The sequence below is a fragment of the Megalobrama amblycephala genome, linkage group LG9, assembly GCF_018812025.1.
Source record: "Megalobrama amblycephala isolate DHTTF-2021 linkage group LG9, ASM1881202v1, whole genome shotgun sequence".
Classification (NCBI taxonomy): domain Eukaryota; kingdom Metazoa; phylum Chordata; class Actinopteri; order Cypriniformes; family Xenocyprididae; genus Megalobrama; species Megalobrama amblycephala.
The window spans coordinates 10,310,541-10,324,189 of NC_063052.1; the positions used below are offsets into that span (position 1 = coordinate 10,310,541).

Genomic DNA, 13,649 nt, shown 5'->3' on the forward strand with positions numbered 1-13,649 from the left:
TTTTTTATATTTAAATATTATTATTATTAATAATAATAATAATAATAATAATAATAATAATAATAATATTATTATTATTATTATTACAAAAATTGATAAACAAATACTTAATTATTAATCTAGGAATAATAATAATAATAATAATAATAATACTAATAATAATAATAATAATAATAATGTATTTAATTATTTAAATTTTATTTTTATTTTTTAAATAGAATTAATACTACTACTACTACTACTACTACTACTACTAATAATAATAACAATAATTTTATTATTAATTATTTAATTATTATATTTATTATTATTATTATTATCATTAATCCTGTTTAAAAAAAAAGAGAGAGAGATTTTAATGCTTGAAACAAGAATTTACCATTTGGATTACACAAATACAATTTCAAATATATTCTCTGATATTAGTCTTATTTTCTTGCGCAAATTTGCTTCTCAATAAATTTATGAGAAGATGGTGATACTCTACCACAAACCTGATTTCAAGATCAATATATAAACTTTTTATCAAAACAGTAAAATATTGTGTTAAATAATTTGCATAAACAAATTAATATTTATAATCTAATCCTTCCCCAATTTGTGACGTCACAGCACGTCATCCACATCCATGTACTCACAGATAAATGTAAATATCTATATTCGAGTGAGACACATCGGGCGAAGCTCGGAGGACCCCAGTAAGCAACTCCATTAGCGTCCAGCAAACAACGACGACTAGCAGATCCTACAGGGAGAAGGAAGAAAAAAACAGATCATTATCACTGTTGGGCCCAAGCAAAAACAGCATGTCAAGGTTTGACAGACACGTACTCTGTGATGTTCACACACTTCATATAAAAGGCTTTACTGCGATGCGGCGTACGATAATGTCTGGAATAATGTCTGTTTTGAGTATGTCATTTTGCAATGCTGTTAACTCAGTTTTGCTTAAAGTTTCTGCCACTTGCATCATTCAGATAACGGCCAATAAGGCCTCAACCCCGGTACCCTTGCTGGGATAAAAATGGGCCTGAAATTCACAAGGGGAACGCAGGCAGACGTGGAAATGTAGCCCGGAAAAGTCAAGCGAATCGTTCTCTGCAGGAATTGGTTTTTCTTTTGGGGGTTAGCGTGCATGACAGTCCGTGCTGGCCGGGATGTGGAGTTGATATAGATTACAGCTCACCATTGACCTCATTCAACACTCTGCTCTGCGCTCCCACTTCAAAGACATCATTTATTAGGTCTTTCTGTTTTTATTAGGTAAAAATCACTGAGCGCCTTGGGTGTCTTTCTCCACTAGTATCTGAGAATTATTGCACACTGCACTCAGAGGGCATAAATAACCCCGAAAAACTCTCCTACTGCGCTTGGAAGGTTTAGAAACACTTGAACCCATATGAGAAGTGAAGAATAATGAATATCATCGCTGTATTTTTTAAAACAATTAAACACTGTGATGTCAAAGTTGATTTTGTGGCTTTATACTCATTCAGACACTTGCATGTGTCATTACATTATTAACATTTTACCAAAACCAAGCACAAATGGAGTTCTGAGGGTTTTGACCAGCGAATTTGGGACACTATGTGCATTGTCCCTCATCAGAATGGCCGCATCTGAGGCATTAAGTGTATTGCATTACATTTTCATCAACTTTTTTTTGGAGCTATGTGGGCTCTCAGTTTTCATCTGTCATTTGGCCAAAATCTCATTTTATAAAAGATGAAGTGCTACGCAAGGGCTTGACTCAATGACAAATGCTAGACTAAAACACTCTTCTCCAATTCTGAATTACATAAAACATTAGCCTTTATTGATATATAGTTTATTGAGTAAAGAAAATGCTATACTTATTCAAACAACCAGTTCTTTATTCACCATAGCATTGCAAACAAGCAAAGACGCATTAAAATGTGTGCGGCACTTCATCCGCGATAGAGGCGGGGTGGAGTTACGAGGTTTGACTGACAGTTTGAGGATCCAATGGAGTTATGAGTTTTAGTCACAAGCTCTTTTTAATACTTTCCATTGGTTAAATAATTGCAAAACCCACAGAAAGACATAAAAAGTTAAATACTTAACTTTTTACGCATAAGCTAGGGTCAGCGTACAGTGTGCGTGACGCAAATTTCGTCATCAGAAGAGTATGCTGTACGGTACGCGCACTGCCGGACATGTAGGTCGCACGTGCATTTAATTTTTTTGCAATAATTAATTTATCCACAAGGTGGCAACTGTGCCCTGGGGGTGTTGATTCATAAGGTAGTCAAAAAAAAAACGCATAAACAGAACAGGCTGGAACACATGCAAGCTACAGCGACAACTGAGGCCTACATAGACGAGAGATTGTGCGAAGAGGTTAGAAAGTACCCTCATTTGTACAACTCTAGCATGAAAGAATACAAAGATGTTTACATGGGTTGTAACTCGTGGTGAGAGATTGCACAAAACCGTGCATGCGTACGAATCAAAGTATAAAGGATGTATGTTCGACTGTACGTGGACACGACTTGACAGTTACGTTATATAACATTTACGAAACACAACAGAATGTCATCATGTACAAAACAACAGCATGTCAGTGTCTGACATTAAATCTAAAGCCTCACAAAAAAGGTAATGTGTTTTTGTTGGGTCCAATGTAAGCTCTGCGGCAACGTCTGACATTTCAATCCACCAAAAGCAGTGTCTTGATATCATTGTTATATTAACTTTCCGTGGCGGCACATATTGGGCTGTAAACATCCTCATTAAGTTCCCTCTCATACACCACTAATTCATCTCAATGGGCTTAAAAACTGAATGCTGATTAACTGTGTGGAAACCAACTTATTTTGAGCCTGTTGTGCGATGTTAGTTTTGGAAGCTGAGTGATTGCATCGCTGATGGAGTTTTATAATGTGGTTTAACTGATCATAAAATCTTGTAATAAAGCTGTATGTCATGGTAAGAGAAGAAACAAATGTATCAGAGATTGCATTAGATATGGCGTCTTTGGCTGTGGCCAAAACAACATTAGATTTTACTTTCAGAGTTTTATGTGATGTAGGCGGTGGCGGCGTACACTCTAAAGCTAATCAAGCTCGGATCATTAACTTTTCTTGAGCGGTTTTAATTTACTACTAATTTGTCACTTAGCTGACATTTTTATCCAAAGCAACGTACAATAAACTTTTTTGAGGAACGGCCGTCCTTGAGCAAGCTGTGGTTAGATGACCCGCCTAAAGGGCAGAATGCTCATTGATGGCTTCTTACACAGTTTGAATCTGCAAACTTTTGGTCAAGATAGACCTAAACCACTAAATACTAGATCAATTATGAGTGAGTAATGCCTTAAATGGAATAAAATAAATTGGCATTATTAGTGAATGATGACTATTTTTTTTTTTTTTTTTACATGCTATAGTGTAATTTCAGAACACATAGTATACACAATATAGTGTGGAGGTCAAAGAGGTCAAACTGACTACTTTTGCAATGCTTTTTTTGGTTTTATTTGGTTATTTTTGGACCATAACAGCAATAGGAACTATGAACTCTCATTTAGATCTGAGTAGCAGTTCCTTAAATTATGAAACATTTTGTTCCACTGAAGAAAAAGTCATACAGTTTTGAAACAGCATGATGATGACCGAGACGGCTTCTTTTGGGAATCTATCATTTTAATATGTATTATTGGAGAAAATGATGTGAACGGAGAGAATGTTTGCAGTAACGTACCAGTGGCATTTGATGGACACTTGTTGTATACCGTCTCTCCAGCTGAGGCTCTCTTCCACGTCATGGCTACTTGGTACTCATCTTTACATATTTCATGAGGTGCTGCACACAGTATATACCAAAAGTAAGAGGTTAACCAGAAAAAATAAATAAATAAATAAATGGATACTATAGGATACATGTACGAATTGGCACTAAATATAAAGTCAATTGTTGATAGATAGATAGATAGATAGATAGATAGATAGATAGATAGATAGATAGATAGATAGATAATCAATCATTCAAAAATTCAATCAATCAACCAACCAACCAACCATCCATCCATCCATGCATCCATCCATCCATCCATCCATCCATCCATCCATCCATCTATATTAATACATACATACACAAAAATACTGATTAAGAAAATGAGTTTTTGCAGTGCACAAGTGTACTTGTTTTCATCTAAACGTAATACACCCCAACGAAGCTATCGGACAGATTTTTGTCTTCAAAGCCCAGTGCCCAATATAAGCTCTGCGGCAATGTCTGACATTTATTTAATCTATAGCCTCCCAAAGCTGCAGTCAACGGCGTGCTTATTAAAATCTGCTGTTTGCTGCGCTGCTTGACATGCTGACAAATCACACATAGCAGCATTTGAACAATTCCCTTCTGTCAAGAATGACCCGTCTCAATTGAAAGAGAGGAGAAATGGAAACAAAGGAGTAGAGACAATGTTAAATATGGTAGAAGAGAGAGGCAAAGAGTGAGAGAGGGAGAGAGAGAAAAGCACAGGACACTTTTTACAAATAGGGTACAATATAGGGTTTGAAATTTTTTAATTTTTCAGCATTCAGCATCCAGTAAAAGCTTTAGAGTATGTTGATTATCAACATTAGAAGATCATACTTGAAGCTGCAGTCTGCCATTTATCCTCTTTGTCGCCATCTCTGTTTGAAACATGCGATTGCAGTCATATGCGGAATAGTAATCGTTACGTGGGCTGTGCATTCGGCACAGCTCAGCGCGGATGAATCTAAAGTTTGCTGTCAATCACCACACCGATGTGGATACTGCACTTCAGAATCACAGATTCTACATCTTGAAAGTATGACCAATATAAGAATTTTCACTGGAAAATATCAGCTGAACAAGTAAGTAACATTTCTGCCACTTTTGTTCTGACCAACTGAGGAAAAAAGCATTAGGTTGTTAAGTGAGCTATATTATTTTCGATTTATTTTATACAAGGCTTGCAATATTTTTCAATCTTTTTACCAAATGTATACACAATAGATAATTGAATGATAGTTCAAGAAATTAAGTCAAAATGATATTTGATCTAACTAGATATTAGACAAGTAACACTGTAGAGGTGGAACAGACCAATGTTGGATAATAGTTTCTCTAACATACACCATTGTTGAAAAGTTTGAGGTTAATAAAGAATTTAATAATTTAATTAAGAACTAATTAAACTGGTCAAAAGAGACAGTAAAGACATTTATGTTACAAAACTGTCTATTTAAAATAAACACTGTTCTTTTGAAATTTCTATTTGTCAAAATATTCTGAAAAAAATATATCACTGTTATTTTAAATTGTAATAATATTTTACAATATTATTGTAATTTTGATTAAAAAAATGCAGCCTTTCAAAAACATTTAAAAAAAAAAAAAATCTTCCTGACCCCAAACACTGGAAGGATTAAATGAATGAAAATAAATAAGAATGTGTCAAATGTAAAAAAAAACAAAAAAACAATAGAACACTAATTTGTCCCTTATTCGTGGTATGTATGAGAGACCATCACAAATGTGCAAGGCAGACTTGTAAATGGCTTGGTGAGTCAGTTGCTCTCTACAGGAAATCAAAGAAAAACAGAAGGAGCCAAGAGGAAATAAAAAGACATGCTTTAAGCATGGACATGCACCTGGGCACTTCTTGTCATTGCAGGAGCGCACTTCCTCTCCAGAGCCATCGCAAGGGTAACCCTGGATTCCTGTGCCTTCGCACATACGGAACCGACGCTGCCAACCGGAGTCACAAGTCTTGGAGCACAAGCTCCAGTGATTCCAAGCACCCCAGTTCCCTCCACCTGCACAGGAGGAAGAAAACAAGGAACAATGAAAAATTACAAGAAAGAAATAAATGAAACTCCAAATTATGAGAGTAGACGAGTCAATGGCCATCTACACACTGATATATTAGACTAGAGGTCTGCATTCCCACGGCTGCGGCCCGATAAGATTTCTTGCTGCGCGGGATTAAATTTTGAATGAAAGCCGGATTGCGGTCGGTCACTATAGAGTGCATTAGGCGGGAGCGGGCGGTCTGACAATAACCCGGTCGCTCCCGAGATGCATTGACATCCGCGCATCTGTGCTTGAACTTGAAGTGAACAAAACTTTCTGCAGTGGTGGCGTTCAAAAACCTGGCAAGATATGTTCTTTGCATTAGAGGTCTGCACGAGTGCACGTTCAAAGAATATTCGACCTTTGTGATCGGATTTTGGAGGAGAGACGTTCTGAAACGGTCGTCAGTCAGCGTCATTCTGTTCTTGCGTGGATGGTGTTGACAGCATTATAGAAAAACAACAAATCTTGTATATATGCAACATTTTACATTTGTTATCCTCAATCACTCTCTTTCTTTAGGGGAAGTTTAAACGCGAGATTCTGAAAAGATCTTTAGCGGGACCCGTCGGGTCAGGAAGAAAATCACTATATGCGGAGAGCGGGTGAACAGAGTGAATTTAGGCGGGAGCAGGTTCGTGCGGAATAGAACCATTGCGGGAGCGGGCGGGAGCGTGACGAAAAAAACAGTCCCGTGCAGACCTCTATACTAGACTGGAACACAGTGAACACAGACAAGCAGAGTAAAACTCTGTTGCAGGAAAAAAAAAGAAAAAAAAAAAGTGAAGTGACAACCATAAATAGCTGCAGAGTGAACATAGTCATAAAGCACCTGCATGAAGCTAATTTACGTGAATTAATTATTATCAGGGGTGCTAACTGGCATATGCTGACACAGCAGTGTATCTGTGGAACAAGATGAGCAGCGGAAACAGGTAAGTCTCTGTGGTTTGGTACCACAGACAATTCAGAGCATTCACTGCAATTAATTAGACCATGACAACAAACAAATTGCAGCTGTGCACATAAACTACCTGTCAATTTAAGACTGTAAGCCCACCAGTGACAAACTTACCCCCACAAGACGGGTTGGTGCACTCACGAGTTTCCGCATGCGGCCCCTTACACTCTGCCCAGCCATGAACCGACACGCTGCAACGCCGCTGCCTCTGCTGAGTGCCGGAGCCACAGGAAACAGAGCACTGAGACCAGGCGGCCCAGTCCAACCACTGCCCCTCCACTGCAAACACAACCACAGGGAGATGCAGAGAGAGAGAGAGAGAGAGAAATGTGGAGGTGAGAACAGAGTAAGACATAAGTGGAGGAAGGACAGGAAAGAGAAGGACATAGAAGTGAGGGACAGAAACAAACAGGAAACGGGCAGTCGGACAGAGAGAGACGAGGTACAGCAGGGGTCTGTGTTTGTCTGTAGCATGTGACACTGTAACTTGGTTAAAGTGATCCTCACTTACCATCACTTACCAATGATACCATCAGCATCAGCAAGAAACTTTCAAAACAGTTGAACTTCAGAATTTTGTAGCATTCAAGCTGCATGAAATGTACAAGTTTGCAAAACAATTTGATGATCCATGTAATTCAAAATTATTTGAAAATGCTAAAACTATGACTAATAACTAATAGAACATGCTGATATCATAAATATATAGTCATTTGCATTCCACAGGAATAATAGAATGTTAGATAGAATGATAGATAGAAGATAGATAGATAGATAGATAGATAGATAGATAGAAGATAGATAGATAGATAGATAGATAGATAGATAGATAGATAGATAGATAGATAGATAGATAGATAGATAAAGTCCTGATATAATCTGCTATATTCTCTAAAAACCATTCATCACAATCTGAGAAGGAAAAAAAAAGCATTGAAGTTGGCTAATAATAACTACTACACATGTATCACAGAAATGAAATCATGAATTTCATTCACTAATTTTTTTTCACTTGCTATTTCAATTTTTAATTCTATATTGAAAAATGCTTTCGTAAGATCACCTCTTCATCACCGAACATTAAATTACAATGCATGCTATTAGAATAAACCTTGACCTGCACATTAAAGGTGCTCAAAGTAACACATGCTTTTTCTTCAAAATTGTAGTCTAATGAGTTTCTGAGAAGACCAGTGCAAGGAAAAGTCTAATTTTGTTTAATTAATTAAAGAGAGATGAAGTACTGAGACAAATTCAAAAGCACAGGAAGTTAAATACAGGGTTTGATAACATTAGCGCTGAAATTTATGAGAAAGCACACTCTGATGATAACATTTTTAGTTCGACTGATGCATACTGCAAATGTTCCAGTCTTTAATTTCTCACAGGAAAAAAAAGTTAAGTAAAAATGTATTAATCTACTGATAACTATTAATTGTTTTTCTGTGCATAAAAGAGCAGCAAGCACATCATGTATTTTACATGAATTCGACATAGTAGATTAACTGTGGATATCAATAGAGTTCATACATCACAGGCTCTGGCCAGGGTAATATCGGTCTTCTCTCTGACCCACAACTACAACAAAATGAATACGAGATCTTTTGCATAATGGATGAAACAAGGGATTCATGTGCATGTCGCTTGAAGCCTTTCATAAGCCCATGTCACTATTCCGAGCCCCATCGCTTATGAGTCACTTTGTTGAAGCAAAGACTTCATGAATTTTGAAGTGTTTGCGGGGTGAAAAAAAATAAATAAATAAATAAATAAATAAAACAATGTGGCTTTTAAATGTGTTAATTCTCATATCCCAAGATGCTTTGCAAAACATTAGAAGGCCTACATGCCTCGATGGACACATATTCATTATGTTCGAAAGTAAGAATTATGCTTAAACATCATCCATCAAATGATGGCATTAATCTTACGGTTTTATGTTTATATAATGAATGCTTTCTAGTATGCACTATCTATTTCACAGTAGGGGAGATGTTACGTCTTTTGACTTTCTGCAGCAATTTCAGGATCTGTGCATATTAACCTCTAATATTACTTTTATCTTATTTAAATGGGGGGGGGGGGGGGTGCATATTTTATCCACGCGTATCTCGGTATGATTGATGGTATGAACTGAAATCAAATTATCTCTCAATCTAATGGATTCCAAGGAAGACAGAGCACATGATGAACGAAAATGCCCATGTCACCTTTGCTCTGTCAAAGCAGATGCTCATCAAACTTAGACAAATGTAGCTTATAACATTACTTCAAGGTAGCCCAAGACAGACAAGTAGTATATAAACACATATACTACGGCAGACACATAAATACACCCCCACATAAATGCATATTATTATAAAGTATGAAAAAATAAACTATACAATATTAAAAAATAAATAAATAAACAAACAAACAAACAAACTACCTCTTTAAAGGGGACCTGTTATGCCTTTTTTCAAAGTCTTGATTTTGTTTGGAGTCTACTAAAGGTTTTTGCCCATATTTGGGCATGAGCAAAAACATGCCATTTTTGTGTGTCTCTTTAAATGCAAATGAGCTGCTTCTCCTGGCCACCTTTCCAGAAGAGGGCGGAGCTTTAACAGCTCACGCTTCGGTTGCTCAACAACAACAAAGCTGGAGAATCTCACGCTGTCGAGTTGATTCAACTCATTGACCCTCGTTGAGGGTTGAATTGACCTCGTTTGTGAAGCAGTCCGGTGTAAAATAACGGCGTGGCAACAACACTCTACTACAACAACTGTTCGTTCCTGGAAGAAACTCAAGACTACAATGGAGGCGTTTCAGGGAGTTCAGAAACTGATATATAGAGAATAACTCCCTTTGGGAGTGATGTTGTGCTTTGTAACTTTGCAGACCCTTTTTATGCTCAAACAGCCACATTACACACTAAAGAATGCAGAAAATTTTAAAAAGCATAATAGGACCCCTTTAAATGTTGGCATGACATATCAAAGCAAAATCAGATGCAGCTGCTTTCTCTGTCTGAGATCACAGAGGAGCTGTGTCTCAAAGCAAGAGCATGATAAATAATAATCATATTCTAAAGCCTCACAAACTCAATAAACATGGATAAATGTGGCCTGTCTGTCTGAGCCTCCATGAGAGTATTGGACTCATCATCGCTTATCAAATGAGCAGCCAATGAGGAGAGAGATCCTGCATATTGTGGTTGCCAGGAGAGACAGCAGCTGAAACCCAACAAACACAGCTGAGCATTTATGGCATCTCACTATTACTTCACAAGAACATAAAGGGAAAGGGAGAGAGAAATCAACTGTATAATTAAGGTAATAACACTGACTTCAGCACATCAAATGGATACTTTGAGTATCCCTTATTTGCAAGACATAAACACGCACAAACAAACAGATGCATCTGCATGTCCATGGAATTCTGAGCTGTGTTGCTTCACTTTGATGTCTTGTTATTTCTGTTCTATATTTGATTTTATTTCTTAAGGCTCAATGCAATCTTTCTTAAATCTATTTTAGCTGAATATCATAAACTGATGAGCTCATTGGTAAATCAAATGGAAGGTTCAGCAATGTTTTATAAGCTAATTTTGACATTCAGCATGCTGCATTTTAATCTGAGTCCGACAAATTTGTAGACAAGCTGCTGAGGCAGTGTATTAGAATAAACTGCTGGTGTATTTGTCCATTAAAGCAAAAAATATAGGAACGGCAATCATTTTAATATTAATAACTTTTTTTTTTGGCAATGGCAACATGAAAAACAAACAGTTTTTGGATGAATGGTAAACTCACAGGCATCTCTTATTCCCTTTTGTGGTAAGTTGAGAACATGACTAAGTTTACTTAATTTGTTTTTTTTTTTTAATTTAATTTCATATCTATGGAATATTTATATACACTACCATTCAAAAGTTTAGATCGCTTATATTTTTAAATGTTTTTAAAAGAAGTTTCTTTTGCTCACCAAGACTGCATTTATTTTATTCCAAAATACAGCAAAAAAATATTAACATTGTGAAATATTTTTGCAATTTAAAATCACTGTTTTCTACTTGAATATATTTTAAAATGCAATTTATTTCAAGGATGACAAAGCTGAATTTTCAGCATCATTACTCCAGTCTTCAGTGTGACATGATCCTTCAGAAACCATTCTTATACTGTATGCTGATTTGCTGCTCAAGAAACATTTATTATATTATCAATTTTGAAAACAGTTTCTTTGATGAATAATAATAATTTAAAAAAAAGTTCAAAAGAACAGCATTTATAGAAATAGAAAGACTTTGTAATTATACACTACTATTCAAAAGTTTGGCGTCAGTAAGAATTTATTGTAATTTTTTTAATTTATTTTAAGTATTATGCTTAACAATAATAATGAGTACTCTAAACATTATTTTGGAAGAGTGAATACTAAATACTTTCAAATTAAAAAAAAAAAAATTAATTTTTTTTTTAAAAAAGCTAATAAAATAAATACATTTGCTCTCTATTGAGATCTGTCTACCTTATTTATTTATTTATTTTTAGGACAAACTTTCATAAAAAATAAGTCCTGAAATGCATTCCTCTAACAAGCCAATTCAGTGCACTCTGAATATCATCTGAGAAAACAACTTCCTATAAGCAAAACATAAAAAAAAAAAAAAAACACTTTAATTAAACAAAAATTTAATGAGGACAATCAGCATATGCTACTTCAAAATAAAACTATCCCCTTACAAGACTACTGTATCATATCTTACCACCCAAGCAAACATTAATTAAGAGGAGCAAGTTACAAAAACGGTCCGATGACTATGCTGGAATTAAAATTGCTCACACTTTGATTACGGAGATGCAAACCATCACTGTAATCATATACTCAAATAGAACTGAAGTAATGCAGGAGAAAACACAGCAATGTTTACAAGACATCCACTTAGATTCACAACAGCCAACCATCCTTTACCGTGAACCAGGAGAAGGTATATTTCGTTGACTTATCCTACATTGACTTAAATTATATCAGCGGATTACACGTCAGTAGACACCCATAACCTCAAATGAATATTAAGAGGGTGAGATGTATTTACACATGGGTGCCTCTTGGTAGGTGAGGACAGGTGGAAGATCTGCTCTCTGACAGGATGTAATCACTGTCAGTCAAAAGCTGCTCGACCAGACTGGCCCAGCTGTTCATTTGTGCCTCCTCGAATAAAAGACAATCACAGTGATTGGCTGTCACCCTTAACTCTTCAACTGTCAGACTAATGGAGGTCTTCAACTCCAGGTAGGAACAACTGTTCAAACTGAAAATGAATTGAAATGTAACAGACAAATGATTTATTGCTCATCTCAGTGGGGTAATAACTAATTTTGGAGACGGATCCTGTTCGCCGAGATCGCAGAGTTGCTGTAGAAGAATCAACAAACCCCAGCAGGTGCGGACACGTGTGATTGGTTCATCTGGGATTCCCATTAGCTTGAGACGAGCCCCCGTTTGAGTAGCACTTCAGCGAGAGAGAAAAAAAAAAAAGGAAAAAAAAAAAAAAAAAAATCTGGAGGCTGGCATAATGAATGAATGAAATCCAGAGGAAACTGTGAGGCATGGCTGCAGAAAGAGAACTCAGACAACACAGGGCTCCAGCGGCCTTCAGACTGAGGTGGAACAGGAGGGGTGAGAGAGACTGACGTGAAACAAGCAGACTGGGGTGAAGCTCGAGGCAGTGAGGATGGCACACAGGAGGGAAAGGGAAAGGTCAGACAGAAGAAGACATGTGAACAGAGAGACAAGAGAGACGCAATATAGAAAAATGGTAAAGAATATGGAAGTCAGACGAGTCCAGAAGATAGAACACACTGGGTCTCATTCTCTAACTGTGTAAATGCACAAAGATGTGCATAAAACCTGTCATAATTCACAAAAATAAATAAATAAAAAAATCACAATATTAGCCTACATTATATTACATTAAATTATATTATAGTATATTACAATTATAATATTATAGATAAAATAAGTAAATTACCATATAAATTATAAAGTTCACATTTCCATTTTTCATTAAATTTAGGATAAAATTTGCTCAAAGCACATATACACAACCACTAATAATAATAACAATAATAGTTATTATTATTTATATGAATTTCTGAAATGTATATGCTTTATATTTTTATTATATTATATCATTTCTTGTGCATTCAAGTTAAATAAAATTAAATACTTCCAGTTTAAATTATACTTAATTTATTATTATTATCATCAAGTAATAAAAAAAACAACACATTATAGTTCACTCTACTGCATGCAAACCTTTTCTCCACACATACAATAAGAAAGAACACCTACGCAATCATTGGTAAATGAGACCCACTGTGATAATAGTGTTAAGGCAGAATGTACTTTAGATTTGAAGTAGAGAAAAGAGAGAGAATATTGGCAGATGAGGAAATGGAGATTAGTACTAACCGGGGCACACAGCTATATTGCAGAGTTTGGTTTGCACCTCGGGCCCTCCACAGCCCTTGCTTCCATGCTGGGGGAGCACACAGATCCTGCTCCGGGTCCGAGAGCCACGGCCACACGTGACTGAGCACAGACTCCAGGAAGACCACTCCTCCCACAGCCCATGTACTGCAAACACCAACAAAACCACCAATGGGGATGATGGAAGATGAAGGGAGGTGGGCCGAAGGGGCCTTCAGTGGCCAGAAACAGGAGCACACAGAGGCGAAACCCCGCCCACCTGAAGGATAAAACCCAGGAATACCACAAACATGGGCCTCAACCATCAGAGAGGAAGCTTTCAGATCAAGGGTTAAGGGCAGAGAAGGAAATGAAAATGAAACGGCAT

General features: G+C 36.5%; 1 protein-coding gene across 19 annotated transcripts in view; it reads right to left on the reverse strand.

Moving 5' to 3' along the window:
* Positions 1-13,649, reverse strand: part of adgrb2 (adhesion G protein-coupled receptor B2) — a 350,264-nt gene that overhangs the window by 138,773 nt on the left and 197,842 nt on the right. For 17 of the 19 annotated variants that reach the window (XR_007186356.1, XR_007186355.1, XR_007186357.1 and 14 more), the window contains exons 5-9: positions 13,265-13,429; positions 6,923-7,087; positions 5,646-5,810; positions 3,724-3,825; positions 639-745 (exon numbers count right to left, since the gene is read on the reverse strand). Coding sequence is in view for 16 of the 19 variants with exons in the window: in XM_048201541.1 (XP_048057498.1) it covers positions 639-745; positions 3,724-3,825; positions 5,646-5,810; positions 6,923-7,087; positions 13,265-13,429 (704 nt within the window). In the remaining 3 variants the exon portion in view is untranslated. The remainder of the gene's footprint in view (positions 1-638; positions 746-3,723; positions 3,826-5,645; positions 5,811-6,922; positions 7,088-13,264; positions 13,430-13,649) is intronic. The other 2 variants (XM_048201545.1, XM_048201544.1) reach the window with 1 other exon arrangement.